The sequence below is a fragment of the Coniophora puteana genome, assembly GCF_000271625.1.
Source record: "Coniophora puteana RWD-64-598 SS2 unplaced genomic scaffold CONPUscaffold_10, whole genome shotgun sequence".
Lineage (NCBI taxonomy): Eukaryota > Fungi > Basidiomycota > Agaricomycetes > Boletales > Coniophoraceae > Coniophora > Coniophora puteana.
Genome location: NW_006913062.1, coordinates 478,631 through 495,515, shown reverse-complemented (window position 1 = coordinate 495,515; position 16,885 = coordinate 478,631). Strand labels below are relative to the sequence as shown.

Genomic DNA, 16,885 nt, shown 5'->3' with positions numbered 1-16,885 from the left:
AGAGGCGGCGAGATGAAAGCCTTTTCCTCCGAGTTTTGGAACCCCCTTCTGCACAGGAAAAGGTATCTTTTAGCCAACATTTGCGTCAATTTTGCGCTGGTAAATTAGACGGGTTACCGAATTTGGACTCTAACTTCCCGATTTGGACGTGTTTCTATCTAATCTCCGCACAGAAATGCAAACTCCGAGGCAAAAATTTAACTTTTCAGTAACTTTTCGCACAGCAAAAGATGGGTGAAAAAGGCTTTCATCTGTCCGCCTTCTTCAATCACTTTTTGTAACAGAAAAATCGCAGTTTGTCTGCAGTGCGGATAAAATCGCCGTTTGTCTGCAGTGGAGTCAGGTCCGTGAAATCTGGGTTATTATCCAAACTCAGCGCTCGCCGCGGCCAGCGCACAACTTCCGCCTTGTCACCTCCCATGTTCTCACTCGCCTTTGCTTGCGCATGCTCAGTCGTCGATCGCCATTCAATGTTTGTTTTCCATCTAACTCGTGCACTTAGGTAGCGACCACGCTTACTCTTGGCTTCTCCTGGTTGCTCTTGATCTCTGTCGCCCCTGTCGCCCATAACTAGCCCATAGGAAGTTTGCACGGAATGCTCAGCGTCGTATCTTCAAAGACTCGCAACTAGGGTCTTGCACATCTCTGACAAGTATCTCGACGAAATCCTGCTATAACCCTACTGACATACTTTGGTATGACTTGAAGCTCTTCTGAGGTCCACTCTGAGCTCCGTCGGGCTTTATCGCTATGTCATCCGGCTTTGGATCCACGGATCAGTCTTCTTGGCAACTACGAGGCCGAACGCATGCGTCTGCGGGCAACGAGCCTTGCATCACTGTCAGGCTCCAGCAAGCAAGCTAACTCCAAAACTTCCGTTCCGCCGGTTGTGGCTGGTTTGTATAAAGTGCTAGAGGCGACGCCTGAGACCCAAAGTACTGCCAAGCTCTTCACCTCACCAGTCGCATCGTCGGTCGCAACTTTCTCCCACCGCACACGTCCTCGCCCCCATAATGGTCTCTACTCTTGCTATCGGCCTTGGCCTCTGTCTCGGCTTGTCCCACCGCGCCAACGCGCTCTCTGCCGACGGCAGTCCCTCGTTCAAACCCACAGCCGGTGCAACCTGGAACATCCAATACGCCACCGCTCTCGACCCCTCCACCGTCAACTCCACCTTCTACGCATGGGACCTCGACATGGTCGATACCCCGCAGTCCACCTTCGACGCGCTCAAAGCCGCGAACCACGCCGTGATCTGCTACTTCTCCGGCGGCTCGCGCGAGAGCTACCGCACGGACGCGGGCGATTTCCCCGCGGCCGCGGTTGGGAAGGTCATGGACGGCTGGCCGGACGAGAACTGGGTCGACACGCGTAACAGCGGGGTGCGCGATATCATGAGCGCGCGCATCCAGGTCGCGAAGAGCAAGGGGTGCGATGGGGTGGACGTGGATAATGTCGATGGGTACGGTAACGATACGGGGTTCAACCTCACGCAGACGGACGGCGTCGACTACGTCAAGTTCCTCTCGGATACCGCGCACGCTGCGGGCTTGTCGTACGGGCTGAAGAATGCGGGGGATATCGTTCCACAGGTTGTTGACGTCGCGGAGTGGGTTGTGAACGAACAGTGTGTGCAGTACGACGAGTGCGATCTGTACCAGCCGTTCATCAAAGCGAACAAGCCGGTGTTCCACATCGAGTATACGGACGATGCGACCGCGTCGCCGGACTTCGTGAAGAAGAGTTGCAGTGGTGGTGGGACAGATGGGTTCTCGACGTTGATAAAACACATGGATCTGGGCAACTGGACGACGACATGTTCTTAGTAAATTACATATGAAAGGCAATGCCTGCCTTCAGCTTTGTGGGATGCAGCACGAATTCATAGTCGTTCTTAATTCTAGGCTATTTTTGACACAATGATAAGTTTCTCCATTCAACATAGCTCTAAGCTCTGACATTTATGTGTTGTAAGATTCATAGCCCGCTGCTCGCTACGATACACAAAGCATTCACACAACGCACCGCAATGACCACCGTGAAGTTAGATGAACTGCTGTTTGATTTAGGCCTGTGGTGTCCCGGAAAACTTGACGAAACAAATGTGTTTCCTGTCGAACGACGCACCTGCCTGTTAATACTCCGGGGAGTCGGTCGTGCCCTCACTCTCGTACTCTCTGATAATGCGATGCACGTCAGGCTGGAAATAATATGAGGGAACGCAAGTCCTCGTTGTACAACGGGAGGCTCGGAGTCGCAGAAAGCAAAACTGGCTAAATTCATCACAATAATAATCGTTAACTACTCTTTACAAGTTCCTTCACGAAGAAGAACAGCATCCAAAAATTGTGACCACCAGGATCAAAGATTACGCTTACAGCGTACACCACAGAGAAAGACTCGGGCTATCCAACGTGCTCGTATATACACATGCCATCTCCTCGATACGCACAGACCATCAGCCTCCATACACCCGCAAGCAAATACCCCCAAAGGAAACAGCGTCTGTCGATGGGAAACAGTGCCAACCTTGGGATATTTTGCCGAATGGTGCGACAAACCAATACCGCGATATGCCCCTACTTCGGGTCCCCGTACCGCTGGGCAGATTCTTGTGCGTCCACCCGAGCAGGACTATGACCATCAGTTGCGAGGGATATCGTAGGCATTGTATGTCTGATACAGAGCATCAGGTCTATGGATTGACGTGGACCGCCGCATCTCGCAGATAGCGAGCGCGCGCTCTGTTGGGGTGCACGGTGCGCGATAGAGACGACATGCACAAGCGTATCGGGAACGACGAAGCTGTTGGCTGTCATCATCAAAAGTCACCGTTCGAAGTACACCCCTCAGAGTCCAGCTGTTACGCCGGAGAGTTAGAACAATGGTGCCGAGTCGATAGAGGTAGATCGAGAGAAAGGAATCGTCAAAGATCCTCTGTGTGTCGAGCTCCGTGGCCTTTGACCTGGCGATGCAAGTCTGAGAGGCAGAACGCAAGGTTAATAAGAGGAGAGCCATCGATATGATCCCAAAGTAAATCGGTTGCGCTATCGCTGAGAATAGAGCTGCCATGTATGCGAACCTGAGAGTTCTTCGCAAGATCAGCAATGTGGCAAAATGAGCTTCGATATACGCACAGAAAACTCTATGTGCTGTTTCAACGAGGAAAACGTAAGTCCCAGATTGTGCACCCGGTTTAGCCGAGGGCTCTGGCTAGCGCGAACCTCCCAGGATTTCCCCCTCGTGTGCACGTAGTGCACGTCGCATGGAGCATGCACTTTTTCATATACGATGACATACTCCCGAGACAAGGACGTCTGAGCCAAGTTCTCGTTCGAGATCAGCAAGGGAAACCAGGCGTCATAACAGCGACCCAGCGGCACCCTTGCTGGCACTTTTCAGGAAAGCACTCTGCGAGAAAGAGAAAAGAGCCCAGGAGAAGCGATGATCATGCATCGCCAGCACCCATCTAGATGAAAGAGGATAAGGAAGCCTTGAAGGAAAAGTTCGGACGAGCAAAGAAGATCTCCTTTATGGTCGTTCTCATTTCTTCCCATGAAACCTAAAGCTGGATCCGCCGACGAGGTCAGCGGTGCTGGTGCGCGTCTAGTGAGTTGAGTTGGAGCCCTGATCTTACGTACCCTGTTTTGTGTTTGACCTTGACCAAATCCCTTCCCCATGGCTAAGAGAGTTTCAACAGCAATCTTACGGTGATATGTATCTCGTTTGCTATGGTTGAAGGTGAGAGCAGAATGGTGCCGTTGACCAAATAAACAAAACGTTTCGAAAGGTTGAGGGTAGCACTGCCACCCCTTGTCAGGTTGCCCTCTCGCGTCACGGTAGCGATACGCACGCGACGGTAATTGTCGATTACGCCCAAGCACGGGTCCCCAGGATGCAACGTTGATTATCCAGGTACCACTCCTTATCATTACCCATGCACCGCTGCCTATGCATAGCAGAGATCTTGTCCTTCATATGTCACCAAATCCGTCTGGACCACGGCAATGCAACCCTTGCAGCTCTCGCACAAACATGCACGTCCCTCAGCGACACCGCCCTTGACGAACTTGAATTCTATGCCAACATTAACTCTGATGATTTCTTGTGCTGTCTTCACGGGGATTTGGTAAAGTTTGATCCGGAACGGAGCCCTACCAGGCGTTCCGTTTCTTTCATAGTATGTCACCTTAAGCTTGTCCGACCCGGAATAGCTGATTCCAGCGTCTGGATGTAGGACCTCCTACGGCCCATCCGTTGGAGTGACTTAGAGGTCGTCCGGCGACACGGAAAGCGCGTTCTGTGTTTGACTTATGATCATACTTTGACCAACCACCGGATATACCTCACTCAGGAACTCCTTCATGTCTTGGCGAATACTAGTTATCGGCTGTTTCCTTCGCTTAGGGTGCTATCCTGGCGATTTGGACCTCCACTGGACGAAGAGACGCTGTTTGTTGGTAACCTTCTCGTCCCCACACTGAAAGATGTCTCATTGTCCCAATTCTTCGAGCTTGTGCCCGCGATCGTCCCTCGCCTGTTCCAGATCGCTCCTTCGATTCAAAGCCTAACTCTCAATCCTTACGACAGCGCAGTCTTCTACGATACCTTCTCCTCTCTAGGACAATGCTTGATGGGAAGGAAAAGCCTGAAAGAACTCTACTTTGACTCTGACTTGCGTGATATTTACTCGCAGCTCCTGTCTGTCGTACCTTCACTACCGTCCCTCGAGACTTTACATTTAACGTCCTCCGAATGTATCGAACGCGACGAGATTTTCGAACCTATCGAACAGGAGCCTAGTGTCTTTTACCCAGAGGCAATAACCCCGTTCTTCCCCGCTTTACAGACGCTTTTCCTAGGCGGACCATACCTGCACATTCTACAGACTCCCAACCGCTTCCGCAGCGTCACATCTGTCGACGTCATCACTGGCAGGCCAGAATATGAGCCGTTCATACACGGTCTCACCATGAGCCTACCCCATGACATCCTCACTTCGCTAACAATTCGCAACTCCATCGACTGGGATCCCGCCACGGATTATGCATGCTCTTCAACGGTATTTCGTCCATTGGCTGTATTCAAGAACTTGACACACTTCGTCCACGCGAGCAAGTGGCCCATCGCGTGGTCTGACGCGGGCATCGACGAGCTGTCCGGGTTCTGGCCGAAGTTGTGCAGCTTCTCGGTGGACGCCAATCCCGCAAGGACCCATTTCCTGTGCGAAGGACGGCTTATGAACATTCGCCGGTTGGGGATCTTGCTCACGAATTGTCCGCTGCTCGAGGTGGTGTGTGTATACCTCTTCGCGATTGAGCTCGAGGAGGATAAAGTGGAGCAGATCGACCAGCTCCCGAGGCACGAACGTCTCGATCAGCTTAACCTTTTTTGCTCGCCGATTCAGCCGGAAGCGGACGAGGTGGCGAAGCTGCTGAAGCATATGCTTCCTCGGCTGAAGTCGCTCAGCCATAATGATCGGAAGCTGGCGACGCATCCATCTCGTCCCCTAGTTATGGAGCAATGGCGAGAGGTGGCGAAGAGGGTCACTGGGAAGTAACTTAACAAGTAAGTGGTGAAGTGTAGTCTCCAACTTGGGCATAAGTTTGCATGGTCAATGCTACCGCACATGTTCATTTCCTCGAGTGTCACACTTTGATACGTGTTGTAAGCTACTATCAGAGCTAGTCGTTAGCATTACATTCCAGTCCATCGATATATAACAGCATGTATATGGCTTTGGATCGTTTAGAGATCGAACGGCTACATATGTAGGTGACGGAGCACCGGGGCTCGGTCTGCGATGGTTTAACGCGACCGACGGTGCGTTAAACACCATACTACACCTGTCGGATGGCACACTAGGCCTCCCTGGCGAGTGTTTAACGAGGCAATGCAATAAATCAGTTTCTCGCATATGGGCAGACTTGTTTATACATCTAAGTGAATGTGGATGTTCTGAGCTAAATTACGCTCTAGCATACAAGCATTAAATAGTCAAAGTCACCACTAGTGGCCCTGGATCAAGCTGAAGTACTTCTGAACACCTGACGATCCCGCCACAATAGCACCCACCACACCATCTGGCCGCACGATGACGACTCGGGACTCGTCCTTGATGAGATAGTGGGTACGAGCGTAGTTGTCTTTGTCGACAACAACCCTTGCGGATGTGACTGCACCGCCTGAGCTGGTCGATGCGGGCAGAATGATCACAGTGCGAGAAATAGCCGAGTAAGGCTCGAGCGCCTTCTCAACGTCGGCCGCGACCAGGACGTCAGGGGCGAACACCAACGCGGTATGATGAGTGGGTTTGAAGATGTCGAACAGCCTGACCGTCGCACTTCCCTCGATGAGACCAGGCGCATCGGGTGCTCTGTCTCCAGCGACCAACTCGTCGCTTCTGTCGAGTTGATATGCGGGTGCAGGTGGGACTCCGGCAGAGAATTCATCAAGCACGATTGGACTCGTGCGGTAGTTCACCCCGAGCATGAAGAGGATCCTACCACGCTCCATGGCGCTCTCGACGGTTCCGCGGTTCGGGCCAAAGCTCTTGTCGAGGATGGCAGTGGTAATGTTTAGCATGTGAGCGATAACTGGCAGACGTTCGGCCGTGTAGGTGTCGAGGAAGGAAAGTGGGGAGATTCCTTTTGCTACGAGGGCGATCTTCCACGCGAGATTGAACTAAGCAGATGGCGAACACAAATGTCTCAATGAAAATGCCTGAAGAACCTATGCGAAATGACGTACGGCGTCTAAAATTCCAGAGTTGAGACCTTGACCGCCCGTGGGGCTGTGCACGCTTTGTAAATGATTAGCAGGCAAACGATTAAAAACGGTCATATCCTCACTGAGCAGCATCTAGTCGAAACCTGTTAACTTCTTCAGACAGGAAAGAAGGGACGATGAACTCACCTCCAGCAACAAAGGCCCTTCCTTGCCCAAACTTGTCTACCATCCGAATGTTGGGTCTTTGAAGAGAATTAACACATCAATGAAGAGCGACAGCACTTTTGCACATACCGAAACTCGGAAATCCAAACCAGCTCCAAGAATTCAACGGGGGCATTAACAGTTTCTCTGATAACGGAATACAGCGCCTCCTTGTCTGATATCAAGGCATCAACATCGTACTTGTCTCCCACAATGAAGAGTTGCCAGCCGTCTCCCCCAAGAATCTCGTCAGTGGGGCGGAAAGAAACGCTGTGAGGCTCCTGAGTAAATCAACTCGGTTGTGACATAAAGTTAAGAACATACAAGTGTCCCGTATCATTGTTGAAGAATTGCCAACGCTGAACATACACCCGTTAGTCTCGTATGTGAACTATGCTTCGATTGAAAGCTCACGTCTCTCGATAAACCAGGACACTTGAAACGAATGTCACCAGTCACGACTCTGGTGGTGTCACGAGTTTCACCAAGGAAGGTCAACCCGAGCTGCTTACGAACAACACCTTCAAAAGCACATGAATCCCCATAACATCTTATATGCAGTAAAGATCGAGAGCTTACCCCGGGCGCCGTCAGCACCAACAAGAAATTGAGACTTGATCGTGCTGGCCGTCTGTATGTCACCATCTTTGGTCACGACTTGCGCTATCACGCCTTCTTCATCTTGTTGGAAAGACCGGAGCTCCGTTCCGTACTCGACGGTGCAGCCAAGCTTCTGCAGGTGAGATCTAAGGTTTCGCTCTACGTTGTTCTGACCGATGATCTTTGGGCTGCTCTGGACCATACAAAATATGTCAGCGGGTAAACACAGCTTGATCTCCAGTGGACACGCACAAAGGGGATGGCTGGCGTCGGCTCGTAATGCGGAGACATCCGGAACTCTTTCAAGACCTCTAGATTACCAATGGTATGCGTCTGCATGAGTGGGGCCAGCTGGCCTTCCCTGTCAATCTCGGGCACACCGAGGAAATGGTATGCTTCAAGAGTGCGGGGCTGCATGCATCGTTGAAGCTCTAGTAATATGTCCGGCAAGTAGTATGATGATGAGTACTTACGAAGTTGCCTGCTCCACGTTGGCCAATGTGCGGACCACTTGCTTTCTCAATGATCCGAACAGAAATGCCGTTGTGAGAAAGTGCCAGCGCAGTGAAGAGGCCCACGGGGCCAGCACCGACCTTGTTTCATGTTAGCAACAGCTCGTATCTGTGTATGAACTAGAAGGGGCACATACAACGAGCACCTGAGTTGAAGTCATAATGAGCAAATCTGTAGAACTGGGTGTGTAATTTTGATTTAGAGGATGAGGTAGTGCTGATACTGTGTCTGACTGACCAAGGCGTAGCTGGCCTTTTTATATGAATCCACCCTCCAACTTGAAGCAGTCTAACGGCTGCAGACTCAGAGGCCCCGAGAAGCTCGTCGGCGGAACATGTTCAGGGATCACGATTTCAGTGCCGAGTGTACGCGTCCCCTAGTATCAGTCATACCAGTGAGGCAGCACACGCGGGGTCGATCGGGAAGGATTCGTCGCATTGATGCGTTGTCGCTATGTTATCAGATAATTTAACAAAGTCAGCTGCCGGGCGTACGCGTCTTGCGGTGCTTCCGCAGTAATGAAAAGGTCCGAAAGGGGAACTGAAACTCACGGTGCATCGGGTGGTATAAGAATAAACCGATGTTCTACGGTGTTGCTATGTTATCAGTAAGCGAGCAAGGTCGAAACGCTGACGGAGGTTACAATGCCCCGCTGACGTTGGGCTTGCTGACATCCTCGGTGCCGACTTTGCTGTGCAGACTAGTAGATGGGAGGGGACTCGGATGAGTGCGGAGGTTGATAGTTCGCAGAACGACTAAGCATACAGTCGCCAAATGTATCACCACAGCATGCGGCAGTGTTTGAGACAAGCCGTAATGCCTCTCGAAGTAGCGCCGCCTTCAGGATGGTGGACTTGGATAAGCTACGGAAGGTGACAACGGTGTAAGTCCACATCGTCGAAGCTGAGGTTGAATGTATGCCCTGGTCGTTACAATGCTTACCAGACCTTCCCTCGAGCAGGGGTCGACAGCTGGATCTTCGTTGAGCTACTATGCTCAGGTGGTTCCTCCCCAACAAAAAGTGGGCGAAAGGAGGAAAAGGAAGCACACGCAAGCGAAAAGCAAGTCTCGTCTAGATCGGAACTCGGAAGTTGCGGTTAACTGCGTCCTTCAACCCGAACTTGAAGGTTTCGAGACTCAGCCAAGAGACTTTCATAGTCTACTCCTCGATCCTATTTCGCCATTATGTTCTTTCACAGCTTGTAACCCATAGCATCCATGCATAAGGTAGGTGCATGTTACAGGAATCTGTGCGTGCAAGAGTCGGTAATATGTATCGCTTTAGTGCTGGTCAAAGTAATACAATTCCACCAAGCTTTCACTTCTCTTGATCAGGAGATGGATGAAGGCTTGCGCGGAGCACCATCAGATTCACCCATCCTGTGAGGTTATTTCTCTTTTGCACTTGAACGAGTGGAGATGGTATAAACTAGACTACATACACACCGGCAAGAAGTAAGCGAGCGACGTCATCAATTCTAGTGGCCCTGGATCAAGCCAAAGTATTTGTGAACACCCAACGGTCCTGCCACGATTGCGCCCACCACACCATCTGGTCGCACAATGATGATTCTGGGCTCGTCCTTGATGAGATAGTGAGTACGGCCGTAGTTTTCTTTGTCGATGACGACCCTTGCGGATGGGATCGGAGAACCCGAGCTGGCCGACGCGGGCAGAATAACCACAGGGCGAGCAAACGCAGAATAGGTCTCGAATGACTTCACGATCATCTCGGCTGCGACCTGGACGTCAGGGGCGAACACCAATGCGGTATGATGAGTGGGTTTGAAGATGTCGAACAGCCTGACCGTCGCACTTCCCTCGACAAGACCAGGCGCATCGGGTGCTCTGTCGCCAGCGACCAATTCGTCGCTTCTATCGAGTTGATATGCGGGTACGGGTGGTATCCCGGCAGAGAACTCATCGAGCACGATGGGACTTGTGCGGTAGTTCACCCCGAGCATGAATAAGATTCTACCGCGTTCCATGGCACTCTCAATCGTTCCACGCTTTGGGCCAAAGGTCTTATCTAGGAGTGTTGTAGTGATGTTTAACATCTGAGCAATGACTGGCAGACGTTCGGCCGTGTAGCTGTCAAGGAAAGAAAGTGGGGAGATGCCTTTTGCCACGAGGGCAATTTTCCACGCGAGATTGAACTAGATGAGAGAGCCATAAATTTGTTAGCAGAAAGATGTAGAGAATTGAAAAGACTTACGGCGTCTTGAACTCCAGAGTTGAGACCTTGTCCGCCAGTAGGGGGATGTACGCTTGTCAATGATTAGCAAGTGAGCGATAAAAGATGACCGTATGCTCACTGAGCGGCATCTGGGTGAAACCTGTTAGTTCGCGTAAAATAAGCGACGATGAACTGACCTCCAGCAACAAAGACCCTTCCTTGTCCAAAATGGTCGACCATCCGAATATTGGGTCTTTTGCGGTGGTTATTACGTTGATAGAGAGTGGGCAACACTTTGTACATACCGAAACTCGGAAATCCAAACCAGCTCCAAGAAATCAACGGGGGAATTGAGTGTTTCTCTGATAGCGGAATATAATGCCTCCTTATCAGATAGTAAGGTATCAACACCAAATCTAGCTCCCAAAGTAATGAGCTGCCAGCCGTCTCCACCCTTGATCTCGTCAGTGGGACGGAGAATAACGCTGTAAGATCACTGAGTATTAATACACGCTATTTGCATGGGACAGCTGATGACATACACGTCTCCCGCGTCGTAGTTGAAGATTTCAAAACACTAAGCTCACACCCGTCAGTACCACATATAAGCTATATTTTCAATCAAGAACTCACAGTTCTCGATAAGCCAGAACACTTGAAGCGAATGTCGCCAGTGACGACTCTAATAGTGTCACGAGTCTCACCAAGGAAGGTCAAACCAAGCTGCTTGCGAACAACACCTAGACGAGCAAGGAATTGTTGGATGGCCAATGGATGACAATAGAAACTGGAAACTTGCCTCGGGCTCCGTCAGCGCCAATGAGGAACTGAGACCTGATCGTGCTGGTTGTCTCTTTGTCGCCGTCTCTGATCACGATTTGCGCGACTACACCCTCTTCGTCTTGTTCAAAAGACCGGAGCTCCGCCCCGTACTCAACAGTGCAGCCCAGTTTCTGTATGTGAGAGCTCAGGATACGTTCTACGTTGTTCTGCCCAATGACCTTCGGGCTGATCTGAAGCCACGTACATGACATCAGCGTGAATCATGGCTTGAGACTTCTACCAACACGCACGAAAGGGATGGCTGGCGTCGGCTCGTAGCGCGGGGTCATCGGAAGTTCTTTCAAAACTTCTAGACTACCAGCGGCGTGCGTGTGTATGAGTGGGACCGCTATGGCTTCTCTGTCAATTTCTGGTACGCCGAGAAAATGATACACTTCTAGAGTGCGTGGCTGTAAGAAAAATAAGAGAGTTAACTTGTACGCTAGAAACCCAACATGTACTCACGAAATTGCCTGACCCACGTTGGCCAATGTGAGGAGCACTTGCTTTCTCAATGACTCGCACAGAGAGACCGTTACGCAGAAGTGCCAACGCAGCAACGAGACCCACGGGGCCAGCACCGACCTTGCTCCATATTATTAATTAGTAGCCAGACATAATTAGACGCGAACCAGATAGAACACGTACAATAAGCACCTGAGGCGAAGCCATCATCAAGAAGTTTGTAGAATTTGGAGAGTGATTTACGACGTAGTTGTGAAACTGCTGGATGGACCAAGACTTGGCCGGTCTCTTATATGAGTCCATCCTCCAAGCCTTGTAACGCCTCAAGAATTCAGAGTCCCATTTAGCTCAACAACTACACATGTGGTGCGCCTCCGGGTGAGTGCGTTTGCGTTGATCAGCTCGGGTAAATGGATAGATCCCATCACGCCAACAATATGTTGCCAAGTAATCAGATAGGCGAACGAGCTCAGTGAAACTGACCTACACTAACGTCCCGAAAGGTCCGGAAAATGTTTTGCTCCACTGATGTTGTACTTTTGCTGTGCAGAATCCTGGATTGAGAAAGTGAAAAGGGTACGGGAAATAAGAATATGCAGGACGATCATGTCATCGACAAATGTGCAGCATTTTTGAGGCGTTATAGGGTCGTTTGAGACGAAGAGCACAAACTTCAGAATTGTGGCTCAGCTACAGAAGTTGACGTGAGTCCACTATCAAAGGGTAAGGAATGAACAGACTTGAACTATGCCATGAACGGCTCAACAGGGTCTGGTCATGGATTGCTATGGCTTCTGACTTGCTCAGCTTAACGCGTGGTTCACGAGGCGGGATCGAGTCCGCTCAACGTTCAACTCCGCCTAGTGTGGCGGATGTCGGACTGTCGGCGCTTGAAATTTACATTTCGGCTTCTTCGCTTTCCTCCGACGTCCTCCGAGTCATCTCTTCCGACATGAAGTTGGACCCACAGTCCCCTCGTGCGGTGTTGCCACTGCGAAGCAACGCGTGGTTTTCGTTACAGTACATGAATTGTCGCGCCACCGCCATCGTCTTGAATCCCTCACTCCAAAATACGCCTCTTGACCATTGCCTCACGCCTCCATGTTACGCCACACAACGGAACCTCAGCCTTTTGCTGGTCGTAGGTTCTGTCTCGCTTTAGCGCTGGTCAAAGTGATTCCGCCGAGCTGTCGCTTCTCTATTGTTGAAGTAGGCGACCCTGAAATCCAACCACCTGGCCATCACGTATACAGCATCCTCATGTCGCCTATATGAACTCTGCTTTCTGCGTAGACGCCTCTCACCTCGACTTCGCCACCTCTTTTCCCAGCTCAAGTATGCCCAAGAGCATGCCTCCCAGGAGCCCCAACCGTCGTTCAAGAGCCACTCCGTACAAATTCCTACCGCAGGAGCAAAGCCCCAAGAACGACGCCACTAGGTCAGACCACCAGCCTCTCGGGCCGCATTGCTCAGCAGTAGTAAGAGTGGCGCCGGTTCTATGCCATTATCCCACATTAGTGTGTGGCTCCGACGGCTGGAAAACTGTGCCCAAGCCATTCTACGTGTATCTTCCGCTATCTCCCCAGGACGCGTTCTTCTGCGAGAAGCTCGGGATACCCCCTCGCCACAGCATCGACCTCGACCTCGTGGGACATCTTCAGGCGACGAGGGCCATCCCGCAGGTCTCGCTCTGCCATCTCCTCGGGCTGGCGATCAAAGGTAGCGCACGCGGTCGCTTGCTTCTCGACGACCTCTGTTTCGAAGTTGCGGATCACCTCGAGAAGTGGAGAGATTCTCGGTACAAGACGCTCAACAAGGTGAATGCCGCTCACCTTCATCCGTCATGCCCGTTAAACGCCTACGGATGATCTCCACCAGATATCGGTCAGTAACTTGTTGGGCAAATACAACATGTTCTACAGGATACCGAGGCCCGCTGATGTACCTGGCCGAGGGAACTACTGGGCTTTAGACGTTTCTCGTGACGGGCGCAAGGACTATGTGCCGCGTGCCGCTCGATTGAAGGCAAACAACCAAAAACTGACAAACGCGCCGAGGGGTGACGGCCAAGCAGCCGACATCACCACACTCGCGTCAGTGTCAATCTCTGCTCGTCGCCCTTCGAATCCTGAAGACAGTCTGGAAACCTTTGTGGGGCTGGACCCAGTGGGAGATGATAGTCAAGAAACAGAGGTAACCCCCAGCCCTGATCCCTTTCATCCTTATCATCCAGTAGGTCTCGGTATCGGATCCGGAAGTGATCAAGCACATGATAACGGTAGAGAGCTTTTGGACGTGATCTTCTCGACTGGGGGATCTGGATTTGGTCATGCTTCCCATATTTGATACTTGCTTCCAGTTCTCGCGTCTATATCGACTCATCCTGCCTCGGTATCCTCTATGGACTTGACTCGGACACAGCTTGTGCTAGTTCTGTACTTACGAATTATGATGAATACCGTTGTAACGCGCAGAGAGTTCTGGGAACCAGCCTATTTTTTCAAGGCAGGTCTGGGTTTACGGAGAAACCACAGCGACAGTTCCAATGTTTACGAGCCACAAATCCGAGGCAACTATGGTGACATGAGATATCGTACAAACTGTCCTTGTCGTTCAAGATAACCTTCAACATACTGACGGCGCGGACATTGGAGCAAATAGCGATGATACGAAAGAGTTTCTATAAGTGTTCAGAGTGAGAGCGGTATCATAATGGGAGCTGCATGCGCACGCTAACGCCAGACGGTGCCGCAGCCTACACGCGGCGCCTGATCCCGACGCGACATTCAACAGGCTTGCGCAAGAACCCCTCGCGCGTGTCGAACTACAGCTCACATCAGCCACCCACCATCACAAACAAAGAAACCAACGCACCGGCTTCGCCGCATCCTCCAACACAAACGTATACCTCCTCAAAATCGACGACACAATCACCAACAGCTCCATCGACGCCAAGTTCCTGCCCACACACGCCCGCGGCCCAAACGAAAACGGGTTAAACGCCCTCTGCACCGCATCGCGGCGCTCCTCCTCCGCCCACCGCTCCGGGCGGAACGCCTCCGTGTCCGCGCCCCACACACCCGCGTCGCGGTGGATCGTGTAGCTCGGCACGCTCAGGATCGCGCCGGGCGGGAACCACAGCCCGCGCAGCGCGAGGCCGCCCTCGGGCGCGATGCGCGGGAGCCCGATGGAGGATGTGCTGTGCAGGCGGAGGGCTTCGTTGATGACAGAGTCGAGGTATGGGAGGCGTTTTACGGCGTCGAAGGTCGAGACGGGGTCGTCGTCTGTGCCCAGGGCGTCGTCGAGCTCGCGCTGGAGCTTGGTTTGGATTTCGGGGTGCAGCGCGAGGTAGTACGTGATGGCGCATGAGGAGCTGGAGGGGTCGCCGGTAAGAGTGAGTTTGAGTAGAAGATAATACGAACGCACTTGGAAGTAGTGTCGGACCCAGCAATGAGCTGCGTGAGCGCCTCCGCCGTGAGCTCCTCCCTCCCCATCGGATTCCCCTCGTCGTCCTTCGCCTCCTGCAGCCGCCTCAGCAGGTCCACCCTGTCCGACGGCTCATTCAGCCGCTTCGCGACCGCAGCGACGGCGATGCCCGCAAGGTTCCTTACTGCCTTGCCGCCCTTCCTGTACCACGGCACGAAGCGCTGCATGAACGGGCGGATGGCAGGCGGGAGGACGCCCATCGCGGCCGAGTACTCGCCGCGGTCGTTCAGGATCTGCACGGCGGGGATGTGCACGACCTTGATATTAGACGCGGACGAGCCGTACGCGGACATGGCGTCGGCGTGCGAGACGGCGACTGGGGCAGAGTCCTTGGCGGAATGGATCATCCCGAAGGGGGAGCCGAAGGCGAGATCGCCGATGATGTCGAACGCGAGGTAGTTGTACCCTTCGAGCAGCGACTGAGACCTTGAATCGTACAAGCTGGTCAAGGAGGACTCACAAGGCAAACAATCCAACCACAGTTTCCCGCCCCGCCCCTGCCAGCCCCCCTCGCCCTCGTCCCCGCTCTCTCCCTTCTCCGCACGCGCACACAGCCTATCCCACTGCTCCATGAGCTGCCCAACGTACAGGCGTACATGCGGCTCGAACTCGAGCACGTTCTTCTGCGAGAAGATGCCAGACACAATCTTGCGCTTGCGCGCGTGCTGCTGCCGGTCGCGCGTATTAAAGAGGCCACGGTGGATGGAGACGAACGCGTCGTAAAAGTCAGACTTGAGGCTCCCGTTCCCGTGGGCATACACGACCTGGAGCGCCTCCGGGTCCGCGACAGAGACGTGGTTAGGGGCGATGCGCACGACGGGGCCTTTATATTCGCCGCCGCGCGCGTTATGAGTCAGCAAGAGATCGGATTGAACTGGGAGGAGGAGAGCGCACGCACCGTATTTCTTGTGCAGCTCGTGCACGATCTCGGACCGGTGTCCGTGTGCAGACACCCAGCCGAGCCACGCGTTCGAGAACTTGGCGAGGAACGGTCCGGGGATCGAGCGCTGGTGATACGGGTCCCAGAGCCAGGGCACGAGGAAATAGAGCAGCAGGCAGACGGGCACGCCTGCAGCAAGCTGGCTGGGCGAGATGCTCCTCAGGCGGTCGAGGAGCGCGTCGAAGTCAAAGTTGAGGTTGATGGGAACGAGGTCCTTGAGGGTGGCAATGACGCTGTCCATGTTGTGCGATTAGCTGGAAGGTAACGTAAGACTGCAAGGGTGGGGACTGGGAGTTTGTGGGCAAAGGAGGGGGAGAGGAAGCGCTCTTTACGTGAACCTCTGCAGGCACCAAAGTTGGAGACTCTCAGCCACTGACGTTCTCAGACAGGGGGTAGCGGCACATACCAACTAAACCAATCGTAAAAGGTGGGCAGTCCGCTGTGTTGCCTCCGCTGCGAGTCGTCGTCGGGTGGCTGGTACAACGAGCAAACGAAAGGCATGCGGTTGACTATTAAATAGTCGGCCGGATCCAAGAAGGAGCGCCCCCATGGGACTACGCAGGGCGTCATGGGTAAAACACTAAGTCATCCTTTGGCCCCGCCCGTCGGTCCAGTCCGCGGCGTGCGTATCTGAAGAGCATCCCGTCCGACACGAGCAGGTCTACTTGGCGTGTTCGATGTCGGCCGTCGAGACATGCAGGTGTTATTATTGACGCGAGAAGATCTGCAGAGCACATCGCCTCTTCATTCATTGCTTGGCTGTGATTGGCCTGCCATGTCGCCGGGCTATGGTTGTCCCGCAGACACGTCGATCTGGAACACTGTTACTCAGTTGCGCTCTGTTTCGATGTGTCTTTTTCGTCGGATCTGTCGGCTGTCTGACCCTGGCAGAACGGAACCAAATTTACCCCATACACGCTTTACTGGACTATCCATCTAGCAGATGCATC

The 16,885-nt window shown here is 52.7% G+C and overlaps 6 protein-coding genes across 6 annotated transcripts; 3 read left to right on the top strand and 3 right to left on the bottom strand.

Moving 5' to 3' along the window:
• Positions 1–1,013: 1,013 nt before the first annotated feature.
• On the top strand, positions 1,014–1,826 carry CONPUDRAFT_61281 (glycoside hydrolase family 114 protein; the record flags this gene model as incomplete). The annotated part of the gene is made up of 1 exon (XM_007772959.1): positions 1,014–1,826. One exon carries the CDS (start codon positions 1,014–1,016, stop codon positions 1,824–1,826), a length of 813 nt encoding a protein of 270 aa, XP_007771149.1.
• Positions 1,827–3,937: 2,111 nt separating this feature from the next.
• CONPUDRAFT_145552 (uncharacterized protein) lies at positions 3,938–5,699 on the top strand (the record flags this gene model as incomplete). The annotated part of the gene is made up of 2 exons (XM_007773127.1): positions 3,938–4,180; positions 4,238–5,699. 2 exons carry the CDS (start codon positions 3,938–3,940, stop codon positions 5,558–5,560), a joined length of 1,566 nt encoding a protein of 521 aa, XP_007771317.1. The 3' UTR covers positions 5,561–5,699.
• Positions 5,700–5,897: 198 nt separating this feature from the next.
• On the bottom strand, positions 5,898–8,262 carry CONPUDRAFT_83737 (uncharacterized protein). The gene is made up of 11 exons (XM_007773126.1): positions 8,183–8,262; positions 8,007–8,126; positions 7,786–7,944; positions 7,513–7,726; positions 7,348–7,454; positions 7,258–7,292; positions 7,024–7,203; positions 6,916–6,971; positions 6,852–6,861; positions 6,751–6,802; positions 5,898–6,684 (listed from the first exon to the last, which is right to left on the bottom strand). The coding sequence occupies exons 1-11, from the start codon at positions 8,204–8,206 to the stop codon at positions 6,010–6,012; spliced, it is 1,632 nt and encodes a 543-aa protein (XP_007771316.1). The 5' UTR covers positions 8,207–8,262; the 3' UTR covers positions 5,898–6,009.
• A 1,202-nt stretch (positions 8,263–9,464) lies between these two features.
• CONPUDRAFT_108040 (uncharacterized protein) lies at positions 9,465–12,197 on the bottom strand. The gene is made up of 11 exons (XM_007773125.1): positions 11,693–12,197; positions 11,510–11,629; positions 11,296–11,454; positions 11,022–11,235; positions 10,856–10,962; positions 10,765–10,799; positions 10,528–10,707; positions 10,420–10,475; positions 10,362–10,371; positions 10,262–10,313; positions 9,465–10,202 (listed from the first exon to the last, which is right to left on the bottom strand). Exons 1-11 carry the CDS (start codon positions 11,810–11,812, stop codon positions 9,525–9,527), a joined length of 1,731 nt encoding a protein of 576 aa, XP_007771315.1. The 5' UTR covers positions 11,813–12,197; the 3' UTR covers positions 9,465–9,524.
• Positions 12,198–12,846: 649 nt separating this feature from the next.
• CONPUDRAFT_156242 (uncharacterized protein) lies at positions 12,847–13,855 on the top strand (the record flags this gene model as incomplete). Its single annotated transcript, XM_007773124.1, has 2 exons — positions 12,847–13,326; positions 13,388–13,855. 2 exons carry the CDS (start codon positions 12,847–12,849, stop codon positions 13,853–13,855), a joined length of 948 nt encoding a protein of 315 aa, XP_007771314.1.
• Positions 13,856–13,909: 54 nt separating this feature from the next.
• CONPUDRAFT_127772 (cytochrome P450 monooxygenase) lies at positions 13,910–16,232 on the bottom strand. Its single transcript, XM_007773123.1, has 5 exons — positions 15,894–16,232; positions 15,456–15,818; positions 14,936–15,401; positions 14,384–14,882; positions 13,910–14,333 (listed from the first exon to the last, which is right to left on the bottom strand). The coding sequence occupies exons 1-5, from the start codon at positions 16,174–16,176 to the stop codon at positions 14,265–14,267; spliced, it is 1,680 nt and encodes a 559-aa protein (XP_007771313.1). The 5' UTR covers positions 16,177–16,232; the 3' UTR covers positions 13,910–14,264.
• Between the last annotated feature and the right edge of the window lie 653 nt (positions 16,233–16,885).